This window comes from Mustelus asterias, chromosome 13, assembly GCF_964213995.1.
Source record: "Mustelus asterias chromosome 13, sMusAst1.hap1.1, whole genome shotgun sequence".
In the NCBI taxonomy this organism is placed as follows: domain Eukaryota; kingdom Metazoa; phylum Chordata; class Chondrichthyes; order Carcharhiniformes; family Triakidae; genus Mustelus; species Mustelus asterias.
The window spans coordinates 95,000,240-95,018,815 of NC_135813.1; the positions used below are offsets into that span (position 1 = coordinate 95,000,240).

The window sequence follows — 18,576 nt, forward strand, 5'->3', positions numbered from 1 at the left end:
GCAGATACAAGGGAACACCACCACCTCCGATCCACTCACCATCTTGACTTGGAAATATATCGCCGTTCCTTCACAGTCGCTGGGTCAAAATCCTGGAATTCCCTCTCTAACGGCATTGTGGGTCATCCCACCGCATGTTGACTGCAGCGATTCAAGAAGGCAGCAGCTCACCACCACCTTCTCAAGGGCAACTAGGGATGGGCAATAAATGCTGGTTCCACAAGTGAATAAAAGAAAATGCACAATTAAATGCTTGGTTGAATTGTTAGGCCTGTTAGGAAACCTATGGTCAGGATCTTGGAGGATTATTGCAGCAAACACCCGTGCTACTGACCTCCCCAAAATAGCGCCCAGTGCCGGCTACACTGGACACATGTGTGGCATGGACATCTTTGGAACTAAATTGGCAATGCACCAAAACTACAGGCACGACACAGTTACAATCTGAGGCCATAGTGTTTCCATCTCACAGCCAACCCTAATCCTGCCCAAATATGTTTTTGAGCAGAGTTATTGCATAAATATTAGGGAGAAACCTAGTTGCGTCCTTCATCACATTTCAGCCTGGCTGGAAGTCAAGACAAAGTTTTAATTGTCTGGCTGTGATCAGCTGATTTTCCATGAATTGGGATTGAAATCTGGGGAGGTTGTGTCTCATGGCTCAGTTGCAGATATTATATTTACTCACAGAGGCATCAGATTCTACTTGCACAAGTCTTTTAATGCCTCTGTTAAATTAAGGTCTCAATGTAAATGATGTTTGAAGGGGCAGTTGATGGTGGGAAATCAGATACAAGTCAACAATGTCTCACTAGCGCTGAAAATAAGTGTGTGCTGGGTCTGTCAGACAGACTTGATTCAGTGCATTAGACAGTCAGCAACTAATGTAAATAAATTGAAATGCTGTCTCTTCAAAGACCACAGATACTGGCTTTAACCAATGAGCAGAAGTAAGGGCTACAATGCAAGCCTTTATGTGTGAGTTGATATGTAAACCAGCAGAGGTCAGAGATCAAGATAAGAGATTGTGCCATTGCATCGCAGTCTGGAAGAGCCTTTACCTCAGCTGCTGTCTGTGTGCGTTCTCTGGGAAGACTGCTCCTGGTTTACCTGCACTAAAAGAAACTGGTAAGAATTCATAGGCAAGGAACATTAAACGAAGCTGGGCTGGAGGAGAGTGAACTTGCAGGGTGTGTATATCTCGAGAGGGTTTTATTGCTCGCTTGTCTTTGCTGCTGTGGATTTTCTTGGCATAAATCATTCTGTGTTACTCAACTCGGTTAAACTCAGCCAATCAGCTGTCCCTTGCTTAAATTTCTGCTTAATCTAGTCCATTACCTCACCCTAGTAGGAAAGGGATGAACACTAAATGGCAAAGCATCCAACTACATGGCTTTAAAAGGACAGTAACTGGTGCACATTCACTTGAGGTTGGTTCTCTTGTAAACTCGCTCTGCTTTCTCTGACAACTTGTGATTTTTTTCTCTCTCTCTCTCCCTTGTATCAAGAGTTAAAATGGAACAAATAAAAAACTTAGAAGACGTTGAAGCAGCACGGGGAAGGCTAGATGATGACCCAGCCAGAAGCGCTAATGTTGAAGTGAGCCCGAACGAGGTGGAGTCTGTCGCTTCCTTTCACTGCAGCATGAGGCAGAATGAGGCTAAAGCTTCACTGCCTGAACACAGGGTAAAGCACCAGGAGCAGGAGGCCAAGGGACAGCTTCACCTCCAGGGAGGGGGTGGCGAGGATTCTGCTCAGAAACTGGATTCTACTGCAGAGGAAGCTGATTTTATTCATGACAGAATGGAAGCAGAGACTAAAGTTAAGTGGGGTGAGGAAAATAGGAACATTATTCCAACGTGCGGAAGAGTTGCAGAAAGCGAGCTTGCTTGGCAACAACAGGAAAGTGAGGTCCTGCCACCAGCTGTTCAGCAGAGTGCAGGTGGCTCAGAAAGAGTTGGGATGGAGGAAGTCCAAAATCCAAACAATGCAATTTCACAACCCAGCGAACAAGTGTTTGAGGAGAAACTACTGAATGTGCAAAGGCTGCAGACAGAAGGTGACTGCAGGTCCACCGAGAGCCGCATCCCTGTGCCACCTGGGGAGCAGGACACTCAGGAAGGTGAGATTGCCTCAAACCCTTTTGTAAATGAGCAAAAAGAGAATGTAGAAGTGCTTAGCGAACCGGCTGGAGGTCCTTCTGAGTTACCTGCGAATCAGATTGCTTCAGTGGAGAAACAGAGTGACGCGGAAGCAGGAAAACAGAGTATCGAAGGAGAAGGAACTGAAAACACAACAGGAGATCCACACCCGGATAATCTGGGAGAAAGTCCCCTTGACCATTGTGCCACTGGAAGAGTAACGACGGGTGGAGGTGAGCGGAGCCTGAAGCGTTTTCTTTCTCAGACTGAGCTGTACATCACAAAAGCAGATCAACTGCCTAGCGAAGCAAGCTCCTCGTCAGGTCCGCATGCATCTTCTTGTGGAGATGTGAGTGTGGGCAACCCGACCCCACAAGGCAGTCCAGCCGACCACAGCAAGCTAGATCCAGAAGGTGGTGAATGTAATCAAGCTGAACAAGTAGATGATGGGTTTCTGCTGAAGAAAGTTACATCGGTCGAAAAGATTGGAGATGCTGCACCCAAAGGAGACTCTGAGAGCAAGCCCATCCCCTCCGTCATTGGGGAAGAGGCACTAATGGATAACAAAACATCCAGTCATGCCATGATCATTGAACAGGTCAGCCATTCTAATCAAACTTTGAAGACTGATGCTAGTTGTAACTTCAGCCAGACAGAGGAGACCAAACTGGGCGGCAATTGGTTAAACCAAAGTGCACCATGTCTGGAGACAGACAAATTCAATTCCAAAGTACAATCCAACATTGTTTCCCAAGATGACTGGGTACAAAGCAATGATCAAGAACAAGCTACAGGGCTTGAAAATAGCAACAAGTCAGACCAACAGGGAACAGGTGCCTCGCCTCACCCACCCCTGGAAAGGGCAGATGAGCCCGGATTGGACCATGTTGCACTGGTTAGGCCGGAAGTAAATTCGACCCAAACTCTTGACAGTGAAGAAGCTAGCATTGACACACGTATCAAAGAGCTCTGTCTATCTGGTAATCGTGAGAGCAGCGGACAGGACAATCTGTCCCAGCTAGCAGAGCAACTCAATAAATCGAATGAAATGGTACAGAGTGTCCAGGGAAGGAAACCCAGTGTGAAGGACATGAACTTTAATGAGACTGAAGACAGTCAGTTTGATTCCCCAACACAGATCCAGAAATCCAGTCCTGTGCTTGGTCACCAGAGCAGCAAAGCTGATGCAACCCCTCAAAAGGAGCAAGCTAGGGAAGTTGTCGGAACTTCAGAAGAGAGTGGACTGTGCAAAGCTCCACCGAGCGGACCTGTTAATAATGGGCGTGACAAAACTGACATTGGTGGCTCATCTACCTGCAGCATTAACAGAGAGGGAGAGTTTGGTCAAAACCTGAAGGACGGAAGCACCGCTGCACCTGAAGCAGGCGAAAGAGCGACTGAGTCCTGCGTAGTAACGGTCAGGCAAAAGCATGTCCACCCCGCTGGAGGTACAGGCTCACACCCTGAGACTAAAGGTGCTCTGGATGCAGCTGCAGTGCAAGGGCTGCTGGAACATCATGGGGTGTCCGCAGACTCTGAAACATCAGAGAAACAGATGGCCAAGATGGTGGAAAATGTGAACGAAAAAAAGCCAGAGGAGGTCGTTAAAGTTTCCAATATCAAAAAAGCATTTGAGAAGAAGGATCAGAGAAAGGAGAAGGCGCCAGATGTCCAGAAGAAACGGGGTAATTTTCTTTAAAATGATTTCTAGTAGCATTCATGTCTGGTACCCGGGAAGGGTAAACGTGGAGGTTCTTTACCACCATACTGCTATGTTACTGGTCTCCTTTGCTTTCAATAGTGGGAGAGATAACCAGTCACCGAGGAGTCCAATGTACAGCCTGGCAATGTGTTTAGTGCAGTGTTTCAATCACTGCATAAACCTGAATCCCAGGACTGGGTGGGTCCTAAAAAGAAAATGGTGGAGGATGTGACAGAGCATACAGAGGGGGGAGCACAGGGGGTGGCAGCATCTGGGAGGATGGGGGGGTGGGGGTGGGGGGGGGGGAGAGCTGGTGGGGAGGAGGTGAGAGGTATGGTGGTCCAGCAGTGGGCCACATTCTTCAGATGCTCATTGGGCGGCACAGTGGTTAGTACTGCTGCCTCACAGTGCCAGGGACTGGGTTCAATTCCCAGCTTGGGTGACTGTCTGTGTGGAGTTTGCACGTTCTCTCCGTGTCTGCGTGGGTTTCCTCCCACAGTCCAAAGATGTGCGGGTTAGGTTGATTGGCCATGTTAAATTGCTCCTTAGCACCAGGGGGACTAGTAGGGTAAATATGTGGGGCTAGGAGGATAAAGACTGGGTGGGATTGTAGTCGGTGCAAACTTGATGGGCCAAATGGCCTTCTTCTGAACTGTAGGGATTCTATTCTATGAAATTTATTGGACTGAGGGAGAGAGTTACATAACAGCCAAGACCAGTGGTGTCCTTGTCCAACACTGTGGGAAGGGTTGTGTTGGTGGTGGTGGTGGTGGTGGCGGGGGGGGGGGGGGGGGGGGGGGGGCATTGGGAGATGTGGGGGGAAAGGGGTGCATGCTTAAAGATCAGGGCAGGAAGAATGGGAACAATTTATATCACCAACCCCCTCAGCCGCCCAGCACACCCTCACCGTGATGGGAGGCTAATCGAGTGGCCTAAAATGCTTTTAGATAGTGAATTTAACAATGATGGAGGGAGGGTGTGATCACACAGAAAGATACACAAAAATAGAAGGGGGTAAATAAATGACTGCCATTTTTTGATCCATGATAGGTTTCTTGATCGATTGTAGAGTCTGAGCCGATGTGTCAGCAGTATTGCAATTAAAAGTGTAACTACTGACTAAATTCTGGTAACACGATACAAGTAAAACACTGAAGTACGAGGCATAAGATGCACACAGGAATTATTGAAATCCCCCACACGGGGGGTCAGTCTGGGTGGAATTTACTGCCCTCGCTGGTGAATTTCGGCTGAAGGGTATTTAATTAGGTGAGGTATTGGCAAACTGGAACCCTGCCACCTTTCCATCTCCATCAGACTATGTTCTAGGTGAGAAGGCCCATGGTCGACCTCCCTGTCCTGCTGCCTATTCAGCCCCTTAAGTGGCCAATTAATGACCAATTAAGAGCCTCATCCTGTTGCCGCTGGGGTTAATCCTGCGGTGTGCCTGGCAGCTAAAAGCACGTGGCCAGTTTGTCACCTCCTGGCTGATCTGGGCTAGGGGGGGAGGCTGGTGAGGAATAGACGGGCGGGGGGTGGGTTAATCAAAGTCGTGGAGCCTGATTGAGGGATGGGACATCAAGAAGGAGTCACTGAGAGCCACCCCTCTGCCCCTGCTGCTGGTCTCCCTGCATCCCTCTCCCTGTGACCCCCACCCCAGGAACACTGCCCCTCCCCCTCAACTCATTCTCCCCGCCCCTCTTCCTCAACTCATTCCCCCCTGCCCTTCCGCTCTCAACTCATTCCCCCGTCCCCTCCCTCTCAACTCATTCCCCCGTCCCCTCCTCTCTCAACTCATTCCCCCCTGCCCTTCCGCTCTCAACTCATTCCCCCGTCCCCTCCCTCTCAACTCATTCCCCCGTCCCCTCCGCTCTCAACTCATTCCCCCGTCCCCTCCCTCTCAACTCATTCCCCCTTCCCCTCCCCTCTCAACTCATTCCTCCCCCTACCACCAACCCCTCCCCCCCCCACCCAACCCAACACTACTTAATTATGACCTGGGCCACTGCACAACCCTGTGACCCCGGTGCCTGTTCTCCCAGCAGTAGCTGGTCTTGCCCACTCGTGCTGCTGAGCACAACAGCTGCTGACGTCTAATTGGCCAGCAGCTCTTGGTGGGCGAAATCTTCACCCCAGGGGTCTTGATTCCAGGAGACGGCTGGTCTCACCACTGCCCGAGTGGTCTTCCTGAAAGCAGACAGTGTGGGTCTTTCACCAGCTCTCCAGACAGCAGCAAGACCCCTGACACTTCAACAAGACTCTGCCCCATGAACACCACTCCCCTGACTGCTGGTGCCTCTTAACAGGAAATGTTAGAAACACTCAGGCCCTTCAGCAAGATAGGCAAATAAGAGGAAATATGTAAAAGTCTAACTAGGATCTAAAAGGTAAATTTGGAGAGCTGCCTTGATTAAATCATGATTGCAGAGCAAGGTGACATTGATTAAATGAAAGTCTAGAATTGTTGTCAAGAGCACCTATTCAAACAGGACTGATTGATTGATGTCTGGAATGGGGAGTAATGCAATGGGGAGTAATGTAATGGGGAGTAATGTTGGGTGGGATCTTGAGCCCACTCTCGCCGTCCGTGAGATTGCCGGCGTGGGCTCAAGAAGTGGCAAAATCATATTCGCACTGGTTTACAACAGGCTCACCCAGACATGAACCTGTCATGGCATCCCCTGGGGGGCGTAAAGATGGCTAAAGCCCCCGGAGGAGAGGGACATGGACAGGCAATGCCCTGGTATTGTCCCCCTGACAGTGCCAATCTGTGCCAAGGGAAAGTGTCAAGGGTGGACCCCAGTGGGAGCCTCATAGTGGGGGGGGGGGGATTCATTTGTATCTGGCGGCATCGCGGAGCAGAGGTGGGAGCTGGAAATCCCAGCGATGGGCATTTGTGGAGAGGTGGGTGCCGGCAGGGACTGTGTGGGTGCGGGAGAGGAGTGCCAATTCCAGTCAGTGGAGGTGTGGGGGTGGGGGGGGGGAGGGGGATGTGGAGAAGTGTTGACTCCGATCAGGTTGGGGGAGAGCCCCTGAAACCTCTGTGGTGGGCTAGAAACTTTCTAGAAACTTGTCCACCGCTGATGCTTTGAATGGGGGAGATCATGTCTTACAAACTTGATTGAAGTTTTTGAGGAAGTGACAAAGATGATTGATGAGGGCAGGGTGGTAGATGTTGTCTACATGGACTTTAGCAAGACCTTTGACAAGGTCCTCATGGCAGGCTGATACAGAAGGCAAAGTCACATGGGGTCCATGGTGAGCTGGTAAGATGGATACAGAACATTTTCTAACTGGAGATCTGTGATCAAAGAACAAAGAACAACGAACAATACAGCACAGGAACAGGCCCTTCGGCCCTCCAAGCCCGTGCCGCTCCCTGATCCAAACTAGACCATTCTTTTGTATCCCTCCATTCCCACTCCGTTCATATGGCTGTCTAGATAAGTTTTAAACGTTCCCAGTGTGTCCGCCTCCACCACCTTGCCTGGCAGCGCATTCCAGGCCCCCACCACCCTCTGTGTAAAATATATCCTTCTGGTATCTGTGTTAAACCTCCCCCCCTTCACCTTGAACATAAGAACATAAGAACATAAGAAATAGGAGCAGGAGTAGGCCATCTAGCCCCTCGAGCCTGCCCCGCCATTCAATAAGATCATGGCTGATCTGACGTGGATCAGTACCACTTACCCGCCTGATCCCCATAACCCTTAATTCCCTTACCGATCAGGAATCCATCCATCCGCGCTTTAAACATATTCAGCGAGGTAGCCTCCACCACCTCAGTGGGCAGAGAATTCCAGAGATTCACCACCCTCTGGGAGAAGAAGTTCCTCCTCAACTCTGTCTTAAACCGACCCTCCTTTATTTTGAGGCTGTGTCCTCTAGTTTTAACTTCCTTACTAAGTGGAAAGAATCTCTCCGCCTCCACCCTATCCAGCCCCCGCATTATCTTATAAGTCTCCATAAGATCCCCCCTCATCCTTCTAAACTCCAACGAGTACAAACCCAATCTCCTCAGCCTCTCCTTATAATCCAAACCCCTCATCTCCGGTATCAACCTGGTGAACCTTCTCTGCACTCCCTCCAATGCCAATATATCCTTCCTCATATAAGGGGACCAATACTGCACACAGTATTCCAGCTGCGGCCTCACCAATGCCCTGTACAGGTGCATCAAGACATCCCTGCTTTTATATTCTATCCCCTTCGCAATATAGGCCAACATCCCATTTGCCTTCTTGATCACCTGTTGTACCTGCAGACTGGGCTTTTGCGTCTCATGCACAAGGACCCCCAGGTCCCTTTGCACGGTAGCATGTTTTAATTTGTTTCCATTGAGATAGTAATCCCATTTGTTATTATTTCCTCCAAAGTGTATAACCTCGCATTTATCAACGTTATACTCCATTTGCCATATCCTCGCCCACTCACTCAGCCTGTCCAAATCTCTCTGCAGATCTTCTCCGTCCTCCACACGATTCACTTTTCCACTTATCTTTGTGTCGTCTGCAAACTTCGTTACCCTACACTCCGTCCCCTCCTCCAGATCATCTATATAAATGGTAAATAGTTGCGGCCCGAGTACCGATCCCTGCGGCACGCCACTAGTTACCTTCCTCCAACCGGAAAAACACCCATTTATTCCGACTCTTTGCTTCCTGTCGGATAGCCAGTCCCCAATCCACTTTAACACACTACTCCCAACTCCGTGTGCCCTAATCTTCTTCAGTAGCCTTTTATGGGGCATGAACCTATGACCCCTCGTGAACGTCACCACCGACCTGGGGAAAAGCTTCCCACCGTTCACCCTATCTATGCCTTTCATAATTTTATACACCTCTATTAAGTCTCCCCTCATCCTCCGTCTTTCCAGGGAGAACAACCCCAGTTTACCCAATCTCTCCTCATAACTAAGCCCCTCCATACCAGGCAACATCCTGGTAAACCTCCTCTGTACTCTCTCCAAAGCCTCCACGTCCTTCTGGTAGTGTGGCGACCAGAACTGGACGCAGTATTCCAAATGCGGCCGAACCAACGTTCTATACATCTGCAACATCAGACCCCAACTTTTATACTCTATGCCCCGTCCTATAAAGGCAAGCATGCCATATGCCTTCTTCACCACCTTCTCCACCTGTGACGTCACCTTCAAGGATCTGTGGACTTGCACACCCAGGTCCCTCTGCGTATCTACACCCTTTATGGTTCTGCCATTTATCGTATAGCTCCTCCCTACATTATTTCTACCAAAATGCATCACTTTGCATTTATCAGGATTGAACTCCATCTGCCATTTCTTTGCCCAAATTTCCAGCCTATCTATATCCTTCTGTAGCTTCTGACAATGCTCCTCACTATCTGCAAGTCCTGCCAATTTTGTGTCGTCCGCAAACTTACTGATCACCTCAGTTACACCTTCTTCCAGATCGTTTATATAAATCACAAACAGCAGAGGTCCCAATACAGAGCCCTGCGGAACACCACTAGTCACAGGCCTCCAGCTGGAAAAAGAACCTTCCACTACCACCCTCTGTCTTCTGTGACCAAGCCAGTTCTCCACCCATCTAGCCACCTCCCCCTTTATCCCATGAGATCCAACCTTTTTCACCAGCCTACCATGAGGGACTTTGTCAAACGCTTTACTAAAGTCCATATAGACGACATCCACGGCCCTTCCCTCGTCAACCATTTTGGTCACTTCTTCAAAAAACTCCACCAGGTTAGTGAGGCATGACCTCCCTCTCACAAAACCATGCTGACTATCGTTAATGAGTTTATTCCTTTCTAAATGCGCATACATCCTATCTCTAAGAATCTTCTCCAACAACTTCCCCACCACGGACGTCAAGCTCACCGGCTATAATTACCCGGATTATCCTTCCTACCCTTCTTAAATAGCAGGACCACATTAGCTATCCTCCAATCCTCTGGGACCTCACCTGCGTCCAGTGACGAGACAAAGATTTGCGTCAGAGGCCCAGCGATTTCATCTCTCGTCTCCCTGAGCAGCCTTGGATAGATTCCATCAGGCCCTGGGGATTTGTCAGTCTTTATATTCTCTAACAGTGATGTTCTGCAGGGATCAGTGCTGGGACCCGTGTTGATTGTGATATATATGAATGATATGGAGGAGAATGTAGCTGGTCTGATTAGTAAGTTTGCGGACGACACAAATATTGGGGGAACTGCGGATAGTGAGGAGGATTGCCAGAGAATGCAGCAGAATTAGATAGACTGGAGACTTAGGCAGAGAAATGGCAGGTAAAATTTAATCTGGATAAATGTGAGGTGATGTATTTTGGAAGGTCGAATGCAGGAGGGAAGTATACAGTAAATGGCACAATGCTGAGAAGCATTAACATACAGAGGGATCTAGATGTACAAGTCTACAGTTCCCTGAAAGTGGTAACACAAGTGGATAAGGTGGTCAAGAAGGCATATGGCATGCTTGCCATCATTAGTCGAGCATTGAGTATAAAAATTGGCAAGTCATTTTGCAGCTGTATAGACCTTTAGTTAGGCCACATTTGGAATATCGCACACAATTCTGGTCGCCACACTACCAAAAGGATGTGGAGGCTTTGGAGAGGGTACAGAAAAGGTTTACTGGGATGTTGCCTGGTTTGGAGGGTATTAACTATGAGGAGAGATTGGACAAACTTGGTTTGTCTTCACTTGAACGTCAAAAGCTGAGGGGCGACCTGATAGAAGTTGACAAAATTTTGAGAGGCAGGGATAGAAAGGATAGATGGAGTCTTTTTCCCAGGGTAGGAATGTCAATTACTGGGGGACATAGATTTAAGGTAAAAGGGGGAAAGTTTAAAGGAGATGTGAGAGGCAAGTTTATTACACAGAGGGTGGTGAGTGCCTGGAATGCGCTGCCAGAGGAGGTGGTGGAAGCAGATACAATAGCAACGTTTAAGAGGCATCTTGACAGATACATGAATAGGCCGGGCATAGAGAGATACGGACCACATAGAGGCTCTAGTTTAGAAAGGCATCATGTTTTGGCACAGGCTTGGTGGCCCGAAGGGCCTGTTCCTGTTCTTTGTTCTAAGACCCTTGAATGCATCTCATCTAGTCCCAGTACCTTGTCAGCTTCCAGTACCAACAGTCTATTCAACACTTCTTCCTTATCAATTTTGAACCCTTCTGGGGACAGAATTTTCTCGACTGTCACCTGGCAAAGACGGGTGCAAAATTAATTTAATACCTCAGCTATACCCCCTGCTCCATGTGTAAATTCTCTTTTTGGTCCCTAATCAGCTCAACTCCTCAATTTACCAACCTTTTACTATTCATATACCTGTAGAAGACTTGGATTTTTCTTTTTGTTAGCTGCCAGTCTTTTCTCATAGTCTCTCTTTGCTTCTTTAATGAGCTGTCTCCTCTTGTCTGAACCTTGGTTCTCGATTGTATTTTCTCCCTGAAACTTGTCATTGGCACATTTTTCTTCCTTATCTTAATTTCCATCTCCTTTTCATCCACGGAGCTCTGGATTTGTTTGCCCTAGCTTTTCCTGTTCTGGAATACACCATGACTGTGTCCGGATCATTTCTGTTTTGAAGGTAGCCCATTGTTCAGCTTCAGTTTTTTTTCACCAATTTTTCATTCCTGTCCGTTCCACTCCATTGAAGTCAACTCTCCCCCTGTTAATCATATTTACTCTGGATTGCCTATTATCCATTTCTACCAGCTTCCTAAACTTTTTAATACAATGATCACTGTTTCCTAAATACTCCCCTCTGACACTTGTTCTACTTGGCCCACCTCATTTCCAAGAACCAGGTCCAACAGAGCGTCTTTTCTTGTTGGACCGGACACCTACTGCTGTAGAAAATTTTCCGAAACACAATCTAGGAACTTTTTTCCCCCTCTACCCTTTATACTATCACTGTGCCAGTCTACATTCGGGTAATTAGAGTCCCCCATTAAAACTACTCTATAATGTTTGCATCTCTCTAGTAATTTCCCTGCAGATATGTTCTTCTACAACCTTCTCACTAGTTGGTGGTCTGTCGGCTACAGCAATCAATGCAATTGCACCCTTTTCTGTTCCATAGTTCGAGCAAAATGGATTCTGTCCTTGAATCCTCTGGGACATACCGCTTCTCCAGCATTGCAACGCTCTCCCTAAGCAGTACCGCCACTACCCCTCCCACTTTCCCATTTTTCCTGAACACCTTGTACCCGGGAATATTTAATACCCAGTCTTGCCCCTTCCTTGAGCCAGGTCTCTGTCATCACCACAAGATCGTATTTCCCAAAGGCAATTTGTGTCTGTAACTCCCCAGTCGTATTTACTGTACTTCATGCATCTACCTACCTGCACAGTTACCCTGATTTAGACATCATTACTTTCTCCCTTACTCCGACTTCACTTATTAATGTTTTCTGTACTGGTGCTTTCTGTCCCACCCAGTATTTTGTGCATCCTGCTATTCCTCTCTAATATTTCCTCTGTGTTTCCACACCCCTGCCCAGTTAGTTTAAAGCCCTCCCAACAGCATTAGCAAAACGCCTCGTAAGGAACTCAGTCCCAGCTCTGTTCAGAAGCAACCCGCCTGGCTTGTACAGGTGCCATCTCCCCCAGAGCCTCTCCCAATGTCCCAGTAATCTAAAGCTCTCTTCCTGCACCAACTTGCCAGTATTATGCTCATAATTCTGTACTCACTTTCACACGGCACTGGGAGTAATCCTGCTTGCTAATATTCTGCCCAGTTCCCTAAATTCTGATTGCAGGATCCCATCCCATCTTTTTCCTACCTCTGGCTGTTCACCCTCCCCAGAAGAATGTCTGCAGCTATTCAATGACATCCTTGACCCTGGCAACAGGGAGGCACATTTATGGCCACAGAAATGCCTGTCTGTTCTCCTGACTAATGAATCCCCTCTTGCTATTGCTCTTTCCTTCTTCTTTCTCCTTTCCTGTACAGTTAAGCTGCTCATGGTGCCACAAACCTGGCTCTGACTGCACTCCTTGAGAAATCAGCTTCCAAAGCAGAGAACCGATTTCTAAGCGGGACCCCAGGGGATTCCTGCACTACCTGCCTAGTTCGCTTGGACTGCCTGGTGATCGACCATGTCCTTCTCTGCCCCCAGGCCCTGAAGCTGCAGTGTGGTCACCCCTCTGAATGTGCAATCCACGTAGCTCTCAGCCACAGGGATATGCCATAGTGACTCCAGCCCCCGCTGCTCAAACTCTGAAACCCGGAACTCCAGTTTCGGCAGCTGGCAGCACATACCATCATCTAAGGTGCTGGTAGAATCCGTAACTTTGTACATATTCCATTTGGCTGAGCTGCCCTACCATGTCTGAACTTTACTTCTCTTATTTGGTTTGATTTATTATTGTCACATGTATTAGGAAAGTATTGTTTCTTACGTGCTATACAGACAAAGCATACCGGTCATCGAGAAGGAAATGAGAGAGTGCAAAATGTAGTGTTATAGTCATAGCTAAGATGTAGAGAAAGATCAACTTAATGCAAGGTAGGTCCATTCAAAAGTCTGACAGCAGCAGGGAAGAAGCTGTTCTTGAGTCGGTTGGTACGTGACCTCAGACCTTTGTACCTTGGATGTTATCTCTATGGTATTTTGGATTACTTGTATTACTTTGCTATATAAGCCCTAACTTTCCCCTATTCGAGACATTAACTTTTCACGCACTGTCCCTTACACTGAGCACTTACCGGCCAATGACGTTAGCCAGTAAGTGATATTTCCTCTGTGTGGTGAAGCACTGTTAGCTTATTACCTGTATATGTGACATGCCTGGACACATCCCTGCCGGCCCTACCCGAGACTCCTCCCCCACCCCCACCCCGGTCCAGGTATAAAGGCGACTGCTCCCCACCCCCCTGCCTCAGTCTGGACCAGTTCATCGGCATGGGTGTGCTCCAAGTCTTTTGCTAATAAAAGCCTATTTGTTCTAGCATACAAACTAGTCTTTGCTCGATTGATGGTGCATCACTCTGACCACACGGCTGTTTCTTTTACCCCCCATTGACCCCTCCCAGCAGCTCAATACTCACCAAATAACTCACCATTTCTCCTGCAGCTGGGCAAGCCCACTTTCTGAAGGGTGAAAAAGTTAGAAAGCAAAAGAGCTCCCCTTTCCTCCAAGCACCTAATCCCCGCTTTAGATCCAAATTCCCAAATGTTCTCATTTCAGCCTGTGTCTCACACAGGAGGATGAAGTGGCTCTCACTGCTCGTGTGTCACTCCCTGATCCATGTCCACGCATATCAGATCTTTCACTGGAACATGTCACTCGTGTTTATTGCAATCTTTCCGGGTTTCTTGGTGCTGTCAAGTTCTGCTGTGTTTCGACTGTTACCAGTTTAAGGATCAGCTGCTGTAACTTTCACTTATCAGGTCACTTCTCTAAGAGAGCAAGACCAAATGTCAGGAGAAGGAATAACAGAAGAAATATTAGGGGAGGCAATGGCCGAGTGGTATTATCGCTAGACTATTAATCCAGAAACTCAGCTGATGTTCTGGGGACCCGGGTTCGAATCCCGCCACAGCAGATGGTGGAATTTGAATTCAATAAAAGAATATCTGGAATTAAGAATCTACTGATGACCATGAAACCATTGTCGGAAAAAACCCATCTGGTTCACTAATGTCCTTTAGGGAAGGAAATTTGTCGTCCTTACCTGGTCTGGTCTATATGTGACTCCAGAGTCACAGCAATGTGGTTGACTCTCACTGCCCTCGGGAAACTAAGGATGGGCAATAAATGCTGGCCAGCCAGTGACGCCCATGTCCCACAAATGAACAAAAAAAACCAGTCAGGATTACCAGGAGTACTGTGAGGTTTGTGATGTTCCAAAGGAACTTTCAACTTCCAGTGAAGTTGAAAGGTCTTTAACATGTCGAGCAGCTGAGGAAAGGTGAGGAAAGCGGGTCTGGTGGACTTGTTTGGCCTGATTGCTTGGAGGTAGTGACATCAATAGTCCCTAAAAATCTGTGGTGGATTTCAGTTGCCTCTTCTGGAAGGAATCGGATAATAGCGCTCCATAAGATGAAGCAGAATCTAACAGATCATTTTGAACACGAAAAATGGCCCAGGCATCTTGTGAGAACAGGGCAGAAGCCTCCGTTTAGTGTTCAAATCAGAATCCATTGGTGGCCAAGGTCAGTCTCAGCCATTCCAAGCGCTTCTTAAAGGACTCACCTTCAAATATTCAGAACTGTTGGGATCTATTGGTTAAACAAAACCTTGCTTGATTCACACAGATATTGTTGACTTGGACATCACCGCAATCTCTTTCCAGAATCTGTTCCAAAGTTTCCAGAATGTTTGGAAAATTACTGATACTGCAGCTCCTAGGAGGTGGCTTGGCCAATTCTTTTTATCTGGAGCCAAGGGATGACAGCAGGTTAGGGAACTTGGTAGAGTTGGAGTTGGGACGGACGCAATTAGAGCAATCCTAATGAGGAAGGGCCAATAAATGGACATCCTTACTCCCCCAAAAAAGCCCAGTTTACCGAGGAGCAGTGAATCAGGAGGCTACACTTGACCAGAAGTTGAGTCAAGGATCTGTACAGACACTTACAGCAAAACCTGCAATACGTTATCTTAGTTGGCAAGTCAGTGCACCACGAAACTGAAGGACATTCTTGCCCCTCTTTTACATCCATAAATGGACAAACTGGGTCTAATTTCTCCTGTAATGTCATCAGGTAGGATGGGTGTTTTTTTCTGAAGCAGGGTAATATTACAATGGTCACGATAATGGCACACTCAATTGCTGGATTTGTTTTCTAAGACTGAATTGCACTGACTGGAATGTTTGTACTGTAGTGACACTCTGTACTTGTTTTAACACTTACTGTTACTTACCAGTTTTTAATATTGTTTTCAACTTCTAACAATGGTAAATCCCAATGGTGTTGTGAAGCTAGAATCCACTCTGTTTCTATATTCGTTTCTCTTGCATGATACTTGGGGTTTAAAAGTGTATGGAGGGATTTTCTTATCAGGAGAGGTTCAGTAGGTTAGGCCTTTACTTTTTGGAGTTAGAAGAATGAGAGGTGACCTTATTCAAATGTGTCAGGCGAAATCTTACCCCAACTTGGCAGAGTGTTTGTTCTGGTGTAAAAATGATGTGATTACTGCTGTGAATCCGGATCAAATCTAATGCCTCATTAGTAATAATTTTTATGTCCACAAGAATCACTTTGCACTTGTGACATGTTCCCTCTGATTCGCCCGTCCCGCAACAACTTAAACAACGCAATCACTGGGGAACTCCATATAAACGGCTCCCCGGCACTTGTCCCTGATCGACTGCAGGAGATGGCAGCCAAGAAGTCGCCTTTCGGAGGGGACCCTGACCAGACTGCTGGATGGAGTGGAGTTGAAGCGGGATAAACTCTATCCCCGCTCCAGGAGACGGCCTTCCAGCAGGGTCATCACCCCTGCCTGGGATGCAGTAGCAGCCCTGGTTAGTGCAAGCTCACTCCATAGGAGGCAGCAGTGTCAGAAGAAGATGAATGATCTTCTTTGCTTAAGCAGGGTAACTGAACCATCTCAGGTCCCTCTTGGGACCCCCTCGCACACCCCTCACACCTTCAACTCCATCTGTCACCCAGCCATCTTGGTCTTTACCAACACTGGGCACCAGGTCCCCCTCTCTCCCACAATCACCATGTTCCCCCCCAGTAGCTGCTATGCTCCTCGTACAGGGACCCCCGAGAACCTGAAGGAAAGAGGATGGGCATGAGTCCATCCCAGGGCTCTCCGGCCAGGGAACACTGGGTGTCTCCAGCCCATCTTACACCCCACTGCGAGTGACAGACCTCCAGCCTCAGACACCGAGGAGGGCAGCAGTCAAACACCCATGCTACCAGAAAGCAAGCCTGGACACTCCAGGTCCCAGCCCCTCAGGGATGCCCACCAAGGTCATCTCAGGCAACAGGGCATGGAAGTCAGCAGGCCGCTTCAACCTCAGCTGAGGATGCTGGGGGATGAGCCTAGACGTAGCGTCAGGGTGAGGAAGATTAAGAAACTGTAGGTACAGTGGGCACGGGTGAATATAGACATTAGTGTGGATAGGTCACCATTGTACTGAATGTTTGTCATTAAAATTCACCTTATTCACCCTGTCTGTTAACGTCACCCAGCTTGGGGAAAAACCGCGCTCACCCGGCCTGTAGTAGCTGACGCTGCGCATCCCATATTTCAAAGCCCTATGATAAGCCTATTGGATGGCAGGCCACGGGAAGCTCTCTGTCAGGCAGCAGTCAGATACATCGCTGGGGATAAGAGGAGCATCGCTCTGTGCTCAATGCAAGACATCATCATCCTCCACAGAGTTCGACCATGATGCCTGGCAACAGCATGGGAGCATATTAGCATACTGCTGGCACCGCAGTGTGAGATGTTAATCCCCATGGTGGGACAGCTAGTTGCTTCTAGTCTTGCTCAGCCCCGAAGCGAGACGCTGTGAAACGGCCCTTGTGCATCAAGCCCTGTCCATCATCCGGGCTTCTTCCGCCTCCTCCTCTGCGTGGTCACCCTCACCGCCCTGCTCAACATCCTCCTCATCCGAGGAGATGTGGTGCTCCTCCAGGTCCAGGGGGTCTCACCCCTGCAGCGTCAAGTTGAGTAGAGCACAGCAGGCTCCAGTGATGTGGGAGACCCTCTGGGGTCATATTGTCGGGCACCTCCCGACCGGTCCAGGCACCTGAACCACATCTTCAGCAGGCCAATCGCCTACTCGACCAGCACACGTGTTGCAGCGTGAGCCTATTGTAACGAGTCTCAACAGGTGTTTATGGCCTCCGCACTGGCACTGTCAGCCACCTCCTGTGTGGGTACCTCTTGTCCCCAAGGAGACATCCCTCCAGCTGCCCCTCTCCCTCAAAGACGCCTGCATGAAGTGCTGCAGACGAGCTGCAAATTGAGAGACGAATATCACTTCTGGTTCATGAATGATGCAACCTGATGCCATGGAGCGTGCAGGGCCACGGAGGTGAAGTCAATCAGTCCTTGCACCTGGGGCAATCCTACCTAGAGGATGAAGCCCATGGCCCTGGCATCTTATTTCGCCTGGTCCTGGTCTAAATTGATATAGAATCATCGAGTTATGGAGGATTACAGCATGGAAGCAGGTCCTTCGGCCCAACTTGTCCATGTTATCCTTTTTTTTTACCACGCCTGCAAATTTACTAACCATGTCTCCTAAATTCTCAAGCCTCCAGTTTGAAAAACAACCCTGTACAACCACCCTCTGTCTTCTGTCATCAAGTCAATTTTGGATCCAATTGGCTACCTCACCCTGGATCCCGTGAGATTTAACCTTATGCAACAACCTACCATGTGGTACCTTGTCAAAGGCCTTGCTAAAGTCCAGGTAGACAACGTAGACTGCACTGCCCTCATCTACCTTCTTGGTTACCCATTCAAAAAAATTAATCAAATTTGTGAGACATGATTTTCCACTCGCAAAGCCATGCTGACTGTCCCCAATCAGTCCTTGTGTCTCTAAATGTCTGTAGATCCTGTCTCTCAGAATACCTTCTAATAACTTACCCAATACAGGTGTGAGGCTCACTGGCCTGTAGTTCCCAGGCTTTTCCCTGCAGCCCTTCTTAAACAAAGGCACAACATTTGCTACCGTCCAATCTTTAGTCAATTATTCAAATATCTTGGTCAGGGACCCGCAATTTCCTCCCTAGCCTCCCATGAGGGTATACATGTAACCCCTTGCAAAAAGG

General features: G+C 48.2%; 1 protein-coding gene across 2 annotated transcripts in view; it reads left to right on the forward strand.

Moving 5' to 3' along the window:
- The first annotated feature begins 1,047 nt into the window (after nucleotides 1–1,047).
- LOC144502902 (coronin-1C-like) overlaps nucleotides 1,048–18,576 on the forward strand; it is a 189,877-nt gene continuing 172,348 nt past the window's right edge. Inside the window, exons 1-2 of one of the 2 annotated variants that reach the window (XM_078227313.1) lie at nucleotides 1,048–1,128; nucleotides 1,509–3,826. In XM_078227313.1, coding sequence (XP_078083439.1) covers nucleotides 1,516–3,826 — 2,311 coding nt within the window. In that variant the 5' untranslated portion in view covers nucleotides 1,048–1,128; nucleotides 1,509–1,515. Of the gene's footprint in view, nucleotides 1,129–1,407; nucleotides 3,827–18,576 lie in introns of those variants that run through there. The other variant, XM_078227312.1, reaches the window with a different exon arrangement.